Genomic DNA, 18,057 nt, shown 5'->3' with positions numbered 1-18,057 from the left:
TTTGATAGACAAGACCTGTACTCCTGAGTTTACAAGAGTGAGAGATGATCCAACTGAAACTTAAAAAACTTTTATGTGATTTGACAGGGTACATGTGGAGATGATGTTTCCCCAGGTTGGAATTTCTAGAACCAGTGGTCAGGGTCTCCAAATAAGGTGATGGTCATTCATTACAAAGATGAGAAGAAATTTCTTGGTGCAGAGGTTAGTGAATCTTTGAAATTCACTACCCAAGGGGATCTATATGCTCTGTCACAACTATATTCAAGACAGAATGATAAATTTTTATATATTAAAGAAATCAAGGGAATCAGGACAGTGTAGGAAAGTGGCACTGAGGTAGAACATCAGCCATTATCTTATTCAGTGAAGGTCAGGCTTGAGAAGCCTAATGGCCTGGTTCTGTTTCTATTTCAAAAGGAAAAAGTGGTACGACATTCTGATTAATAAATCTTGATTGTTAGTAGGTGAGATACAACTTCAAATTCTCTCAATGATACTAAAAGATAAACTTTAAAAGATATCTCTCTGAATTTCAGCATTCCGAGTGGCATTTACACATACTGATGGGTTATCCAATATAAAGATGCTGTGGCTGGACAAAATGAATGTGTATTTAAATGCAGTTAGCCAAGCAAACAGTTCCAAACACATGATCTGTTGGACAGGTTTCCATTCATCAATTTACACAATCAGTCCAAGATGTGCACACTCTGCAGAAATTGCTACCACATTTGTGTGGTAACCAGGAAGCTACAATCCAATACAGAAAACAAAACTTCTTTGTGTCACATTGGTGTGTACCGCCAAGTTTAGTAGATGTTCCATTTCTATTTGCTTTCCACCTCATCCTAGACCATGTTTTTGTTCTTTCCTCCCCATTTCATTGCATCTCCAACATCTTTTAGTTCTGCTGAAAGGTCAACAACTTGAAATACCTCTGATTCACTGCACAGAAGCTGTCCAACATGCTCAGTATTTGTTTTTTTAGTTCAGATTTTCCATTGTGTCTATGCCTGGTAAACATCTTTCACGGACCCAGGGGGCCAACAAGTAGCTCTCCACGATAAACAGAAAATAGTACTTTTTTAGGAAGCAGCCAGTTTTGAATAAGAATAGGTTTTGGAATACAATGTTCCATAACAGTGAGTACAGAAGTGGGATTGTCACCATGTAGATCATATGAAGGAGTCTGTATTAAAGTTTCAACTTGTTTGCTGAAAGTTTCCCGTGCTTCTCCTTCTTCTTCTTGGCTCCAATTTTGACTCCACTGAGTTCAACTTTCACTTGATCTTGTAGATGGGAGAAGAAGGCCTTTGATGAATGCAGATTTTTGTCTTTACCTTCATCCTTTTTGTAATAAAAAAAAACTGTTATTAGTCTTTTTTAAAATAGAGGCTGCTTTTACATCCTTGTGGTGAATTACAATGGGGAACACAGATTGTACCACACAATGCTAGACAGTGCTAGGATTTACTGTAATGAAGTAAATTGCTATCAGCGTGCCAATGGTTCAGGAGTCAGGAATGCATGCAAAGTTAAGAGGGAGATTGAATGGGAGTACAAGCAGGTAATACAAAGAGGTACAAACTAATTAGGCAAGTAAACTGATCCAGCAACTATATAGTATAACAAATGGTGGAGACACAACAACAGTTCACATTTCAGCTATTGAAGGACCTCATCATAATATTAACCATCTTTTCTCTCAGATACTGATAAACGTTGTATTTATTCCCAATATTTTCTGGTAAGGGAAATTTATTTTTAACCTTTGATGCAAAGTTAAATGAAGCCAAGAGAGGGGTTGTTTGAAATTACAATGTATTAGACCATGGAACTAGCTGGACTGGACAAATGAAAATTTGCAGAGAGTTAATTCAATTGATTCTTACTCTGGGGTTCATGGTAATTTACTGCCACAGGGGAACAATTACACAAAGGAAAGAAAACACTGCAAAATGAATTTCACTTCCTTTCTTCAATCAGCACAAGGTACACTAACGAGTCCGATTATACCGCACTTCCCTGAAGTTAATCACTGTGTGTCTGCACCCACCTTCAGCAGCATCACCTTTCCCTGCTGAGCTAGTTTCTTTGCTTTCTGAGAATTCATTTCCTTCTCTTGTTTATTGCTCAACTTCACATTCTGCTTTTCCAGGCCTTTCTGACGCACTTCTTTTGCCCGTATTCGCAGACGTTTCAGCTTCTTCTTCCTCCTCCTTTCCCGCTTTTTGTCTGTTGGCGTCTTTTCATTTTCTCCCTGCAGAACTCCAGCTCGGCCCTTCTCCTGTAATTATCAGCAGTCAGCATAGCTCAGGCACCACACAGGTCTCACTCTCATCATTGCACTCCTCACCGGTGTTCGTATGAACCAGCCTGGTCAGTTGCCCTTTCCCCAGTAGAGCCTTGCAGAGGCAGCAGAGTAAATCAAAGCACGAACCTCAAACACAAGACGCTTCAAAGCCGAGCTCAATCCCAATCTCACCCAATATGCACTGAATCACTTTCCAGCATGGAGCCACTGAACTCAAAGGCAGGGTCTGAGTATGGGTCACTCATTGAGCTCACATTAATCAATGGCCAGAGGCTGATGCAGCCAGCCCTGCACCAGCTCAGCGGATGAGGGTACTGCAGAGCTTAGTGTCACCCCAGGAAGAGCTTATCCTATTAACCATTTGTCCTTGCACTGTCTTTCATTTAATCTCTTACCTTGATTTCTTCCGGTGCCAACAAAGTGGCATCACTGACATTCACTGGTGCTACCTCCTCCATGTTGATGGATGGCAAGTTGGAGACTACCTTCAGCTCAGGCACAGGCTGGTAAAACAAACAAGTACTGTTAAAAGCATGCTCCAGGATGACAGAGTTTATGACTACCAACCCCCCTCAACACATGGGCAGGCTCAGACTAGTATTCTATCTTACAATATGTCACAATATGGCAGTATTCACATTCACATTCTCAGTATATAGTGCATGAGGTGTTCACAAAGACCCATTCTTGGTTTCTGTAAGTGATTAAGTTGCTCATGGTACAAGGATCAGAAGGTCAAGATGCTGTGAACTGCAGGAATGGGGCAGTGTCTGTAGGATCACAAAGAGGTGGTACAATCATCTACGGAAAAATAAAGTCAAAGTATACACCAAGGATTTGAAATGTAGGGTTTAGGTGCTGGAATCAGTGAATTTCTACAGCACCCATCTGAAACACAATTCCATTCCAACAAAAATGAAGATTTTATCAGCTCAGTCTGAAATCTCTCTTCTAACTTACTGAAAAAACAAACTCTCTTCACTCACACAGGTATTGGCTACATTAGAGCTTACCCAAGTGACCACACTTCGTGTGTTAACTTGCATTCTGAAATATCCAACCACAGGAGCATTATAGCAAAATACAACTTGCCCATACATGTCCACATATAATACAGCAATGCATAGTAGGGACAGGAATTGATTTCCAGGAGCACTGAAGCACAATGCTGTTCACTGCTGAAGGCAGTGATCTAAACCAGACTGGAAAGAGTATAGAAACTTTGAAATCTCTATCACTCCAGCAGCCAGCATAAGGCACATAAAGCATATTTGTCAGAACACCCAAGAGATGGTTGTGTCCCATTACATAATGTCAGTGCAACTAAGCAGGAATCAGCTGGGTCACTGTGACTGTATCAGGCCCAGGAGAGAATTAACATGTTATAATGCTGTCAATCGCAGTGGAGCTGTGCCTCTAACACATCCTCCAGACATTCTTTGGTGTTACATTATTTCTTTACTCACCGGTTTGGGGGTGAAGTGGAAGTTGGAGAGAGCATCCAATTTGAGGAAAAGAGAATCCATCATTTTCTGGATCTCTGTGTACTGCTGGTTTTCCTCCACTTCAGATTTTTGCTGCAGTAATGAGAATTTAAGAGAATTTAAATAAAAGCTTAAGTGTCACTTCACTGATACAGGATCAGTGCCATTAAACAGCTGCACACCATACCTATACAGCAAGGCCAAGATCCATATTCTACCTCTAGACCAACCTCTTCTTCACCCATTTTAATTTAATCCTTAGCAAAACTAAATCACTGTTAATAAAGTAATACATTTTCACCTCCATTCTGTTTCTCTTTTCTAAATTTTAGCCAATAATATCTTAAAACTGAAAGTGCCGACTCTCCCTGGGTACAGTTCCCAAAGGTGTTGACTCTCCCTGGGGTACAGCTCCCCAAAATTGCTAACTCTCCCTGGGACACTGTTTCACTTGCAAATCATTTTCTCTGTTCAAAGCCAATCACTTAGTGTTGTCCATCTATTCCACCAAAGAATGATTGGCAATGAACAGAATCCAGATCTGATTTTCTTTACGTATCCCAGATCACCAAAACTAGCCATGGTCTTTCCACTGAATATAATCCATACTAAACGAGTCTAAGATGAGAAGCTTGCTTTGATGAGCAGTTTCTTACCTCAGTTTGCTTTTGATATTCCTGCTCATAGACCTCAGCCAGACTCAGTTTACTTTTCTCATGGTCCAAGGTGAGTCTTTTTTTGTACTCAAAAGTCTCTTCTTTTGGTTTCTCCTTGCGTAAGACATCATCCCAGGCCTGTGACACAGAGCACATGTCACTTAGCCATCAGCACTTGATTCATAATCAACCATCAACTGCTGAAGTCTACAAAACAGAAGGTAAAGAACCCTAGACTCCACAGGTTCCATCAGTGCCACAGACATCCAGGGTATCTTTGAGTAAATTGTCTGTAAGGAGGTTGTACGTTCTCCCCTGTCTGCGTGGGTTTCCTCTGGTTTCCTCCCACATTCCAAAGACGTACGGGTTAGGAAGTTGTGGGCACCGGAAGCGTGGCGACACTTGTGGGCTGGCCCCAGAACATTCTATGCATAAAGATGCATTTCACTGTGCGTTTCAATGTACATGTGACTAATAAAGAAATCTTAAATCTTAATATTTTATTGTTTATGGATAATTTCAACCCTCATCACCAGAGTCAGTTTTCCATGGAGACCCCATTTTTTGCAGTCCCATTTTCTTTGTCATTCATAGCTGGTCACGTTCTAAATGCTGATGGTCACCTGTATCCACACATTCACTCTCTAGCAAGTGTGCAATCTTTCTCCAGCTCCCTTGTTTATCCGATTATCATCTTGGACAGCGCAAAGACCACCATTCCCAATTTGTCTTCTCAGTTCTTGTATATCAGTGAAAAATTCTGGCAGGATCATTCAAGCTATTTTATCCATATCAGTCAGTTTTACTATACACCAGGTACTAGAAGTTAGGAACAATGAACAAGTGGGCAAGACCTGCACCTCTGATTAATCGGGAGGACAGTGTTGGGCTGCGCCTCCCACACACCCCACCACTCAATTTATTCCATTCTGCTCCCACAACCCCAAGCCAAAATTGCAAATCCAAACAACTTGAGGCCTTGACTTCCTTGGTCCCACAGCTCAGTATGGGTACTGCAGCTAGTGGACCAAGGTTCAATTCACAGTCTGCTTTTCAAAAACAGCTCTAGAATGAATCACTCTCCTTCAAACTGTTTTATGGAGATGGAGGAGGAGGAGATGGAGATGGAGGAGGATATCTCTTGAGCCCAGTCCACCAACAAATCCTAGTAATCTACATCAGACAAACTGGTTCAGGCTTAACAGCAAAATCATAAACTGACCTGGTCCTTAATCCTCTGGATAATGACATCCTCCAGTTGAAGTGTTGTTTCCTCAGTAATGACAGGTGCTGGGAACAGACATTGGCACAGACTCAGTATAAAATAACATAATTTGCTGCTTCCCTGTCAAATTCATTGTCCCATGCACCCAGACATTCCCAGGATTTGCTGCCATCAGAATGAGTAAACACTTTGCCGCTATTTCCTCAGTGGAAGAGGGTAGGACCACTCAAGGACAAAGGAAGGAATTTCTGTCTGGAACCAGAGGAAATGGCAGGGTACTAAATGAGTACTTTGTATCAGTATTCACCAAGGAAAAGGGCGTGAAGGATAGCGAGATCAGGGAGGGGTATGCTGATATCCTAGGGCACATTGATATCAAGGAGGTGGTGGTACTGGGGCTCTGAAGAACATTAAGGTGGATAAGCCCCCAGGGCCTGATGGGATCTATCCCCAGGTTATTGAGAGAGGTGAGAGAAGAATTCCTTGGCCTGAGGCCTTGACGGAGATCTTTGTGTTCTCTTTAGCCACAGGCGAGGTCCCAGAGAATTGGAGATGTGTTCCTCTGTTTAATAAAGGCAATAGAGACAAACCAGGAAATTATGGGCTGGTGAGCCTTGCAGAAGTAGTAGGAGAAGATTCTTAGGGATAGAATGTACTCACATCTGGAAAAGCATGGACTTATTAGGGATAGTCAGCAAAGCTTTGCATGGAGGAGGTCACGTCTTTCAAACTTGATTGAGTTTATTTGAGGAAGTAATGAAGATGATTGATGAGGGCAAGGCAGTGGATGTTGTATACATGGACTTTAGTAAAGCTTTTGACAAGGTCCCTTATGGTAGGCTGATCCAGAAGATTAAGGCACAAGGGATGCAGGGAGATTTGGTAGATCGGATTCAAAATTGGCATGGCCATAGAAGACAGAGGGTAGTGGTGGAGGGGAGTTTTTCCTGACTGGAGGTCTGTGATCAGTGGTGCTCCACAGACATCAGTGCTGGGACCTCTGTTGTTTGTGATTTATACATAAATGATTTGGATGAAAATGTAGGTGGGCTGATTAGCAATTTTGCAGATGACACGTAATTTGGCAGAGTTGTGAAAGGTTGTCAAAGGATTCAGTAGGATGTAAACTAGTTGGAAATGTGGGCAGAGAAAAGGCAGATGGAGCTTAATCTGGACAAGTGTGAGGTGTTGCACATTGGGAGGACAAATACAAGAGGAAATGGTAGGGCCCTTAGGAGCACTGAGGTACAGAGGAATCCCAGGGTGCAAGTCCATAGCTCACTGAAAGTGGCAACACAAGTAGATAGAGTGGTAAAGGCAGCATATGGCACACTTGCTTTTTTCGGTCAGGTTGTCGAGTATAAAAGTTGGGAAGTCATGTTGCATTGGTTAGGCCACATTTGGAGTATTGTGTGCAGTTTTAGCCACTGCATTACAGGAAGGATGTGGTCTTTGGAGAGGGTGCAGAGAAGGTTCATTAGGATGTTGCCTGGATTTGAGAGTATTAACTATAACGAGAGGTTGGACAGACTTGGATAGTTTTCTCTAGAGCACTGGAGGCTTAGTGGAGACCCGACTGAAGTTTACAAAATTATGGGAGGCATAGGGTAGATGGACAGAGTCTTTTTCCCGGGATGGAAATACCAAATACTAGAGGGAATAGCTTTAAGGTGAGAGGGGGGAAAGTTTAAAGGAGATTTACGAGGTAATTTTTTTTATTACACTGAGAGTGGTAGGTTCCTGGAACAAGCTGCCAAAGGAGGTGGTAGAAGTGTGGAGTTTGTGTGGAAGAATATGAACAACATGGCTGCAAAAGGGTTAATGATTAGCTGCACACATCCTTGCTATAGCACGACCAAATTCACCAACCACCTATAATTGCTTGAATGAATTAAGCCTTGTACAGTTAGGGTTGAGTCTGTTTTATGTCATTTTCTTTGCCTGTCTGCAACTGACCTCTATATGACCTAGCATAAGTCGTGGAAAGACACTGAACAAGAATAAAAACTATATAAAAAGGAATTGTAAGAAAGGGGATTGAATCAGTTTTTGGTTGAGACCATGGTGCTTTCCCTTAACTGCTCCTTTGCTAGCAAGGTAATAAAAGAAGGATTTCGCTGTTAACAGTTGGTGTGCTCGAGTTATTTACAACTGAAGCAGATATGATAGTATTGTTTAAGAGGCATTTGGACAGGCATATAAACAGGCAGGAACTATAAGGATACAGACCTTGTGAAGGCAGATGCGATTAGTTAGATTGCCATGATCAGCACAGACGTTGTGGACCCAAGAGCCTGTTCCTGTGCTGAGCTATGTTCTATGATTATGCAGAGTAGAACTCACCCTTCCTAACTGTATGATCAAACAGAAGGTCCTCTTCCAGCAAGCTGTTCTCAGGCCTTTTCTGAGCTGTGACTTCTCCCAGGAGTTGCCATGGTTTCTGCTCCAGGGCAGATTTCTCTAGCTGCTGGATCTGTGCTCTCAACTATAGGGGAAATAAAAACACACTACAGGTTACCAATTGAATTACACAGAAAGCATAGACTTGACTATGGCTGTTCCAGTCCAGTTAAACCCATGTTGGTGCTTACTCTCCATACAAGCTGGATCCTAATCCCATGTCACAACTGAGATCGTGTTGCAACAGTACAAATCATTGGTGAGACCACATTTGGAGTATTGTGTGCAGTTTTGCTCGCCCAGCTATAAGAAGGATGTCATTAAGCTGGAAAGGATACAGAAAAGATTCATGAGGACGTTACTGGGACTAGAGCACTCCTTGTACTGGGGCATTTTTCCCTGGAGTGTAGGAGGTGGAGGGGTGACCTTATGGAAGTACATAAAATCATGAGGCACATAGATAGGTGGATGATCATAGTCTTTCCCCAGGGTAGGGGAGTATAAAACTAGAGAACACAGATTTAAGGTGAGAGAGGAAAGATTTAAAAGGGACCTGAGGGGAAACTTTTCCACACAGAGGGTGGTGGGTACGTGGAACAAGCTGCCAGAGGAAGCTGTAGAGGCGGGTACAATTACAATGTCTAAAAGATGTTTGTACAGGTTCATGGATAGGGAAGGTCTAGTATAACTCCAGTAGTATATTTTACTGCCTCAACCCCGAGTAAAACTAATGCCCCTATTCTGACCTGCATCTCCCCTTCATCACAATGAGCAGCCTGTTTCTGTCCTTCAATCTTTAACCTGTTTCTGTCCTTCAATCTTTAACCTGTAATAACAAAAATAGATTTTTCATCGTTCTATGCCTCCTAACTGTTCTATGCCTTCTTCCTCACCTGAATCCCACCCATCTCCTTGCTACTGCCCTCAAAATGTAAAATACTCCACATCCAATTTAAATGCCTGCACAGCTGATTCTCTCTCCAGCTCTGCAACCTTCTGTCTGACATCCCAAAACTACAAATAGCTTGTTCTTCTGACTCCAGTATCTGGTGTCTCCTCCATTAGATTTTCTCCAGCTCTGTCAGCTGCCAAGGCTCCAAGGGCTGAAATTCGTCCCTGAACCTCTTTCCCAAACCTACTTCCATGAAACTCATCTCTTTGACCTAACTTTTAGTCACTACACCCTCCTCATCCCTGCCCCCCCCAAGTATCCACTAAGAGCTTAACATCCTTATTTTTCAACATTTGAGTGAACAGTTTTGCACAATTTGATTACAAGCTTAATTGATGTCAAGCTATGTGCCCATATGTTGGAATTCTAGTAATTACCTTTTCTTGGCGTTTTTCAAAGTTTGATTTTTCCTCTTCCAGATTCTTCTCTTCTATCACACTGGCCAGGTCAGCTTCCTCATTGTCATCGGATAGATCAAAGCTAACTTTCTTATAAGCCCCCTTGGCCACTCTGCCACTCCTCATCTCCTTCCGGTCTCTGAGTCACAGAAGAAACTCAAATTAATACAACACAGCAAAATGGAATCTATATCCTTTTTTGTAATAGGGTACATTGATCATCTCTTTTCAGATCCAACTGCCGAAGTTCCTTCCAATCCAGCATGTTGCTTCAATTCAGATTCCTAGAGAACACATGGCAGGCAATGTGAAACTGACCTGTGCAGCAACAGCGCAGCTTATAACTTCTTTCAACACCTCCTGCTAGACTCCAATGGCACAAGAAACAAAAAGCAAAATACTGAAGATGTTGGAAATTTGAAATAAGAACAGAAGAAACTGGAAATATTCAGCAGGTCAGATGGCACCTGTGAAGGGAAAAATAGAGTTCATATTTTAGGTCTGTTTCCCTCTCCTCAAATGCTGCCTGGTCAGCAGAGTATTACCAGCATTTTTTTCACCCTAACGTCGCAGGCTCTGAGGACCTGGTCCTTTTACCTCAGGCAGCCACCTTCCTGATCACTGATCTCAGCTTGAGAATGGTTTGAGCTGAACTGCACATGAAAAGAGGTGCACAGATGCAGGTATATATCATTCAAAAGCAGCATAGATACACGAGAAAAGGTCACTTGGGTTGTTAGCTTTATCACAGGGAAATATTGTGAGCAATTTTGGGCCTCATATCTAAGGAAGGATGTGCTGGCCCTGGAGAGGATCCAGAAGATGTTCACAAGAATGATCCCAAGAATGAAAGGCTTAACATATGAGGAGCATTTATTGTCTCTGGGCCCTTACTTGGTGGAGCTCAGAAGGATGAGGGGGTATCTCATTGAAACCTACTACATACTGAAAGACCCGGATAGAGTGGACGTTGAGAGGATGTTCCCATCAGTAGGAGTCTAGGATCCAAGGACACAGCCTCAGAATAAAGGGAAGTCTCTTTAAAATTGAGATGAGAAGGAATTTCTTCAGCCAGGTGGTGAATCTGAGGAATTCATTGCCACAGAAGGCTGTGGAGGCCAAATCACTGGATGTATTTAAGGCAGAGACTGATAGGTTTTTGATTGGTAAGGGGGTTAAGGGTTACAGGGAAAAAGTGGGACAATGGGGTTGAAAAAAAAATCAGCTATGATTGAATGGCAGAGCAGACTTGATGGGCCAAATGGCCTAATTCTGCTCCTATATCATATGGATGAGGTATCAAAGGAATATTGACTGGAGGTGTCTGTCTTATGGAGTGGGAGAAGAAATGGAGAAAGTAACTTGGAAACGTACTCATCCAGATTCTGGTCGTCCCCAAATTCTTTCAGCTTTAGTTTCCATTTTGCTGCTTTGCCATCTTCTATTGCAGGTTCTTCACTTGACTCAATTGGGTCAAAGTAGTCTTTGTACTGTAGGTTCCTGGAACTCTTAGTCTGACCAACAACAAACAAAATTCAAATATGTAAAAGCATTATTACAGAGCTCCCTATTCGCAATTTACATCAGACAACGTGCAATACATTGTCACAGTATTGCCAGCTCACTTCAGTAGAGTCTGCTGTCAATGAAATAGAATGTCCAACCCAAGGCTAAGCTTAAAGGCACATTGGACTATAGGAGTTCAACTGTCTAACAGCATCTTTTCCCACCATGGCTCTACAATCCATACCAATGATATTTATTGAAGGGATACTTTTCTGTATTACAAAGCAAATATTTAATATGAAACATGGTGCCTTTTCTTCCTGACCTCCCTTCTCCAAGTGGTCTCTGAAATATAACTATTCAGAAACAGTGGCAGAGTTCCTGTTCACCACTGTCTCTCCAGAAGGACATTTCCAACTTGACCAAATCCAGAGCCCATGCACGTCCTAGCAGGAAAGGCTTCAGAACTCCACAAGAGTTCTATTGTACTTTAACCAGTCGAATTCACTCTTTTCCAAACATCATCTACTGGGGAAAATCTGACCTGTCCAAATCTCCCTGGAATATGGTGGGAGCATGGATACTATGTAATCTATAGTTCCTCTCCAGACATCACTGTGCAGCCATCTGGTAGACCCCTACAGATCACTCCACTTCACCCAGCAGGTCAGTCAGTCACTTGCAAATGTAAGACTTTGCTAGAATGGAAAGTACTGGAGCACAAGTGAGCGATTCCACTGCGCAAATCACAGCTCGAGCATCCACTGATCCCCATGGAAGGGTTATCCCAAAACGGCCTCTGTTATTGGATTCACTGACATAGCAGTATGAACTCCGATTCCTGGCCTCCAGGGAATGTATCCCAGATTTCAGCTTCTTTACTAATATACAATAAAATATTGCTATAAATTACAGAAATTTTTTGTACTATTTTGTAATTTATAGCAATTTTATGTTTGCACTGTACTGCCGTCACAAAACAACAAATTTCACGTCAAAAGAGTGATAATAAATCTGATTCTGAAATGTGCCTTTGGTGCAAATGAATGAAGATGGACAGACTGGAAGAAAAGCACAAGGGCAAAAAGAGTACCTTCACACAGGATGAGCTTGTAATATTCCACTTACCAACTCTTCCATAGGGGTCAGTGGGTAAACGCAGGAACTAGTGTGGGCCGAAGCTGCATTTCAGAAGCCCAAATCCCTATTCTGTTTTGAGCTGGGCAAATCACAGTCAGGAAACTATCCAGGGTGCTGAATTTACCAGCGACCCTGGGGTTGAAAGGAAAAAAGTATCAACTAGCATTGCTCACCATGAGCGAATGTATGGAGAGGAGGCAAAGACCACGTCCAAACAACTGGCAATCACTGCCTCAATATTTTAAGGGGCACTCAAAGGGAATGCAGGAAATAGGTGCAAGGAAACCAAGCAGATACCTCTTTTGACACACCCCTCCTGACACACAAGCCAAGCTGCACCAGAGACCAAAGACATACATTCAGTGGTATCTGGAAGCCATTCTACCCATGGAATCAGGGACTCAGGTTAGTACTTAATGAAAAAACTCACAGCCAAAGAACAGCCAAAAAATAAGATTCACTGAGTGCCAACAAAAGCATCACATCGCAAAGATCAGCTCTAACAGAGAGCAGGGTGTAGACTGTCAGAAGATCGTTACCTTTTTCTTAATCTTTGTTTTCATAATTTCTTCATCCTCAGAGGGTATATCTTCAAAATAATTGATTTCATCATCATAATTCTCCAAATTTGCTTCTTCTTTTTCCGCTTTCTCTAAAAAAGCTTCCATTTCTGAAAGTTTGAAAAACTTATCATCCAGCTCAGAGCTTGGGAGTTTGGGGCTTTTCTTCTGCAACTTAGTCCTTTTCACCAGCTCATCAATGTTGAAGTTGATGTCAGAGTCCTCATCACTAAGCTTTTCAGAATGATCTTTTTTTCCACTGACTTTCTGCTTTTTTAACTCTTTCTCCTCATCACTGCTCTCCTCTGGTTCATAATCATCTTCCATTTCAAACTCTTCTGCAGGAGAATCAATCTCTGCCTCTTCCGTACTATTCAGTCTGCTGAGACTGTCATGACGTAGGAAAGCCACTGCCCCTTTGAAATAGTTTAGGACCGAACGGTTCTGCAATTCAATCTCCTGCCAGATCTGTTCTTCATCAAAATGTTCCACAACCAACTCTTTTAATGGGCTTCCAGCAGCCCCATCTGCCTCCTGTGTCTTCTGGAAGTCATACAGCTCCTTAGTGAGAGCAGTGAACTCTGACGCCAACCTGTCCTGTACACTGGGAGTCAAAGAGAAGATAGTGTTAATCACAGTTTCTCACTATTAACAGTCAGGATCCATATATTACAGATTCCATTCATGATTTCTCAGGTGTTAACACTTTTTGTTTCAGGCACACACCAGATGGTGCGCTTGTGGTCAGTGTAACACAGTTTAGACTGACAAATTCATGAGATTCTAACAGGATTGTGAAATCCTGCAATTGTAGCCCAATCCCAGTCAAAGATGGATCACCATCCCCCTTCCCTCTCAATAATTCACCTTTCCCTTAGAGATCCAATGACCTTCCCCAGTCTTGAATCCCAATCATACCCCACCCCCATTGCTCCCCCAAGTAGTTCAGCCAACCCCCACACGCTGGTACCTTGGCCACAAATTCCCTCAACTACTGCCCCACCCACCCAATTCCCAAACACACAATCTGGTGCCTCGGCACCCACACCCCACGATCTGCCCCCACCCTACCTGTTATCTTGGGCGCATCTCCCTGTACCCACTACTTCAGCCACACCATCTCAGTACCTCACTCCTTACCACCCTAGCACATCACCACCACACCATCCCCCAACTGATACCCGAGTATTTTCATAGTTGCTTGCAATCTATATTAATGATCTGGATGCTGGAATCAAATGTAATATACTCAAATTTGCTGATGATACTAAGTGACAATATGCATTGTGAGAGCTGTGAAAAGGATGCAGAGAGGCTTCAGGAGGATATAGAGATGCCAAGTAAATGGGCAAGTCATTGCAGATGGAATATTATGTGGAAAATTATGAGATTATCCACTTTGGTATTGGAAAGGCAGAGTTTTTTTGTATAAATGGTGATAGATAGAAAGGTGTTCAAATCAAGTTATTTATTGTTCCCACAGGCATACATAGGGTATAATTGCCATGAAAATTGATGATCAGTGTGTCTTTGTATACAAATAACCTAAATTTAGCATGCAGTTCAGCAAATAATAATGAAAATGAACAACTTTGGGTCTTTAGTGGAAAAGAATTTTAGTACCAGAGCACTGCCTTGCTTATACAGTGCGCTGATGAGACCACACATGGAATATAGTGTGCAGGTCTGATCTCCCTACCCAAGGAGGGATACTTTTAACAGAAGTACTGCAATAATGGTTCACCAGATTGATTCCTGGGATTGTCAATAAGAGGGGGGATTAAGTAAACTAGACCTTCACTTTCAAATTTAGAAAATTATGAACACAAGGGTTAGGAGTAGATATCTACTCAGACCTCTTGGCCCACCTAGCCTGCTCCGTCACTCAACAAGATCATGGCTGATGTGACAGGAACTTCAATTTTACAATCCCGCCTAACCCAGGAACCTTTCACTCCTACACCTCCGTCAATAATCTGCATTCCTCTGCACATTCTTCCACAAGAAGAAATATCCCCTCCCCATCTTCCCACCTGGTCAAGACCCCTCAGGACCTTATATTTTAATCAAGTCACCTTTCATTCTTCTAAACTCCAACTGATACAAGTTGTGTTTGTGCACCTTTCCTCATGCAACAAACTACCTATTCCAAGTATCAGTGTAAATGAGAGGAGATCACAATGAAATGTTGAAAACGGAACTTAACAGAGTAGATGCAGGGTTATGTTTCCTTGGCTGAAGTGCTACAACCAGGAGTCAGTGTCTCAAAATAAGGAGTCAGCTATTCAGAGAGTGGTGAATCTTTGGCATTCACAGCCAAACGGGGAATGAAAATTGAGAGTATTCAAGACAGAGATGGATAGATTTGTAGGGATTAAAAGAATCAAGGGACATGGGAGTGGTGCAGTAAAGTATTTCAGAGGCCATGATCTCGATCCTCCCCACATTGCAGTGTTTCAGTTTCCATCCTAAATCCCCCCCCCCACCAACCACCGCCCCACACACCCCCCGAACCACCACCACCCCAAACCCCCCCCAACCACCACCACCACAAACCCCCCAACCCACCACCACCCCACACCCCCCCAACCACCACCACCCAAACCCCCCCAACCACCACCACCCCAACCCCCCAACCACCACCACCACCCCAAACCCTCCCAACCACCACCACCCCAAACCCCCCCAACCACCACCACCCCAAACCCCCCCAACCACCACTCCAAACCCCCCAACCACCACTCCAAACCCCCCAACCACCACCACGACCCCAAACCCCCCAACCACCACCAACCCAAACCCCCTCAACCACCACCACCAACCCAAACCCCCTCAACCACCACCACCAACCCAAACCCCCCCAACCACCACCACCACAAACCCCCCAACCACCACCACCACCCCCACACCCCCCAACCCCACCACCACCCCAAACCCCCCAACCCACCACCACCCCAAACCCCCCCCACACCACCACCACCCCCCAAACCCTCCCCCACCACCACCCCAAACCCCCCAACCACCACTCCAAACCCCCCAACCACCACCACGACCCCAAACCCCCCAACCACCACCACCAACCCAAACCCCCTCAACCACCACCACCCCCAAACCCCCTCAAGCACCACCACCCCAAACCCCCCCAACCACCACCACCACCCCACCCCCCCAACCACCACCACTCCACACCCCCCAACCACCACCCCACACCCCAACCACCACCACCCCACACCCACCCAACCACCACCACCCCCCACACCCCCCAACCACCACCACACACCCCCCACACCCCCCCAACCACCACCACCCCCCACACCCCCCCAACCACCACCACCGCCGCCCCATCCCCCCCAACCAGCCCATCTCCCCCATCCCATCCCCCCCGATCCCATCCCCCCAACCAGCCCCTCCCCGATCCCATCCCCCCAACCAGCCCATCTCCCCCGATCCCATCCCCCCCAACCACCCCATCTCCCCCGATCCCATCCCCCCCAACCAGCCCATCTCCCCCGATCCCAACCCCCCAACCAGCCCATCTCCCGGATCTCATCCTCCCCAACCAGCCCATCTCCCCGATCCCATCCCCCCCAACCAGCCCATCTCCCCGATCCCATCCCCCCCCAACCAGCCCATCTCCCGATCCCATCCCCCCCAACCAGCCCATCTCCCCGATCCCATCCCCCCCAACCAGCCCATCTCCCCCGATCCCATCCCCCCCAACCAGCCCATCTCCCGATCCCATCCCCCCCAACCAGCCCATCTCCCCGATCCCATCCCCCCCCACCCACCCCATCTCCCCGATCCCATCCCCCCAACCACCCCCTCTCCCCCCGATCCCATCCCCCCCAACCAGCCCATCTCCCCGATCCCATCCCCCCCAACCAGCCCATCTCCCCGATCCCATCCCCCCCAACCAGCCCATCTCCCCGATCCCATCCCCCCCAACCACCCCATCTCCCCGATCCCATCCCCCCCAACCACCCCATCTCCCCGATCCCATCCCCCCAACCACCCATCTCCCCGATCCCATCCCCCCCAACCACCCCATCTCCCCGATCCCATCCCCCCAACCAGCCCATCTCCCCCGATCCCATCCCCTCCAACCAGCCCATCTCCCGATCCCATCCCCCCCAACCAGCCCATCCCCGATCCCATCCCCCCCAACCAGCCCATCTCCCCGATCCCATCCCCCCCAACCAGCCCATCTCCCCGATCCCATCCCCCCCAACCAGCCCATCTCCCCCGATCCCATCCCCCCCAACCACCCCATCTCCCCCCGATCCCATCCCCCCCAACCAGCCCATCTCCCCGATCCCATCCCCCCCCAACCAGCCCATCTCCCCGATCCCATCCCCCCCAACCAGCCCATCTCCCCGATCCCATCCCCCCCAACCAGCCCATCTCCCCGATCCCATCCCCCCAACCAGCCCATCTCCCCGATCCCATCCCCCCCAACCAGCCCATCTCCCCGATCCCATCCCCCCCAACCAGCCCATCTCCCCGATCCCATCCCCCCAACCAGCCCATCTCCCCCGATCCCATCCCCCCCAACCACCCCATCTCCCCCCGATCCCATCCCCCCCAACCAGCCCATCTCCCTGATCCCATCCCCCCCAAACCCCATCTCCCCCCGATCCCATCCCCCCCAACCAGCCCATCTCCCCGATCCCATCCCCCCAACCAGCCCATCTCCCCCCGATCCCATCCCCCCCAACCAGCCCACCTCCCCGATCCCATCCCCCCCAACCAGCCCATCTCCCCGATCCCATCCCCCCCAACCAGCCCATCTCCCCGATCCCATCCCCCCCAACCAGCCCATCTCCCCGATCCTATCCCCCCCAACCACCCCATCTCCCCCCGTTACCTCAGCAACAGTTCAGGCCGCTCCACCGCGCTCACCAGCCGCTGCACGCAGCCTCCCAACGCCGCCATCTTCCCGGGGTCACAGCGACAGGGGTCCCCGGAACACAAGAACGGCAGCACAAAGTTCCGGCCACTGGTGCTCGCGGCTAAAATCTCCGACCGGTTTCCCGCCGTTTGAACGAGTGCGGGTGTCCGGAGAGGTGCGGCCGAGGGCCCGGCCCTGTCCCTTAGTTAACCTGAGCTGGCCCTTCGGTCCAGCTGTTGAAGAGCTGCCCTCAGACTAGAGCAGGTAGGTTGTGGTGAGGCTGACACACGGTGCTTGTTGTGTGTGAAAGGTGACGGAGTGTGGGGCAGGTGGTCACCATGTGTACAGGGAGGGACGCCACAGGTCCCCACCCTGAGCAGCTTTAACCCTCGGCTGGACGGAGACCCAGGCAGGAGCATCCGCCGGATCGCCCTTCAGTCCGGACACAATGGGCTGATTGGCCTCCTTCTGTGCAATAAATTTACGTGGTTCTAACTCTGATTTTTTTTTCCATTTACAGCAGTGTCGGAA

At 46.3% G+C, this 18,057-nt stretch overlaps 2 protein-coding genes across 3 annotated transcripts in view; one reads left to right on the top strand and one right to left on the bottom strand.

The window, feature by feature from the left end:
- Positions 1-590: 590 nt before the first annotated feature.
- mphosph10 (M-phase phosphoprotein 10 (U3 small nucleolar ribonucleoprotein)) lies at positions 591-17,680 on the bottom strand. Its single transcript, XM_052042478.1, has 11 exons — positions 17,503-17,680; positions 12,618-13,242; positions 10,807-10,946; positions 9,412-9,571; positions 8,026-8,167; positions 5,680-5,747; positions 4,458-4,595; positions 3,784-3,894; positions 2,713-2,820; positions 2,060-2,290; positions 591-1,350 (listed from the first exon to the last, which is right to left on the bottom strand). The coding sequence occupies exons 1-11, from the start codon at positions 17,568-17,570 to the stop codon at positions 1,198-1,200; spliced, it is 1,944 nt and encodes a 647-aa protein (XP_051898438.1). The 5' UTR covers positions 17,571-17,680; the 3' UTR covers positions 591-1,197.
- The window catches only part of apba2b (amyloid beta (A4) precursor protein-binding, family A, member 2b), a 53,672-nt gene continuing 53,262 nt past the window's right edge, over positions 17,648-18,057 (top strand). Inside the window, exon 1 of one of the 2 annotated variants that reach the window (XM_052042472.1) lies at positions 17,648-17,790. The gene's annotated coding sequence lies outside the window, so the exon portion shown is untranslated. The remainder of the gene's footprint in view (positions 17,791-18,057) is intronic. The other variant, XM_052042470.1, reaches the window with a different exon arrangement.

The sequence above is a fragment of the Pristis pectinata genome, chromosome 32, assembly GCF_009764475.1.
Source record: "Pristis pectinata isolate sPriPec2 chromosome 32, sPriPec2.1.pri, whole genome shotgun sequence".
In the NCBI taxonomy this organism is placed as follows: Eukaryota; Metazoa; Chordata; class Chondrichthyes; order Rhinopristiformes; family Pristidae; genus Pristis; species Pristis pectinata.
Note: the sequence above shows the minus strand (reverse complement) of the source record. Positions and strands in the feature narration are given on the sequence as shown.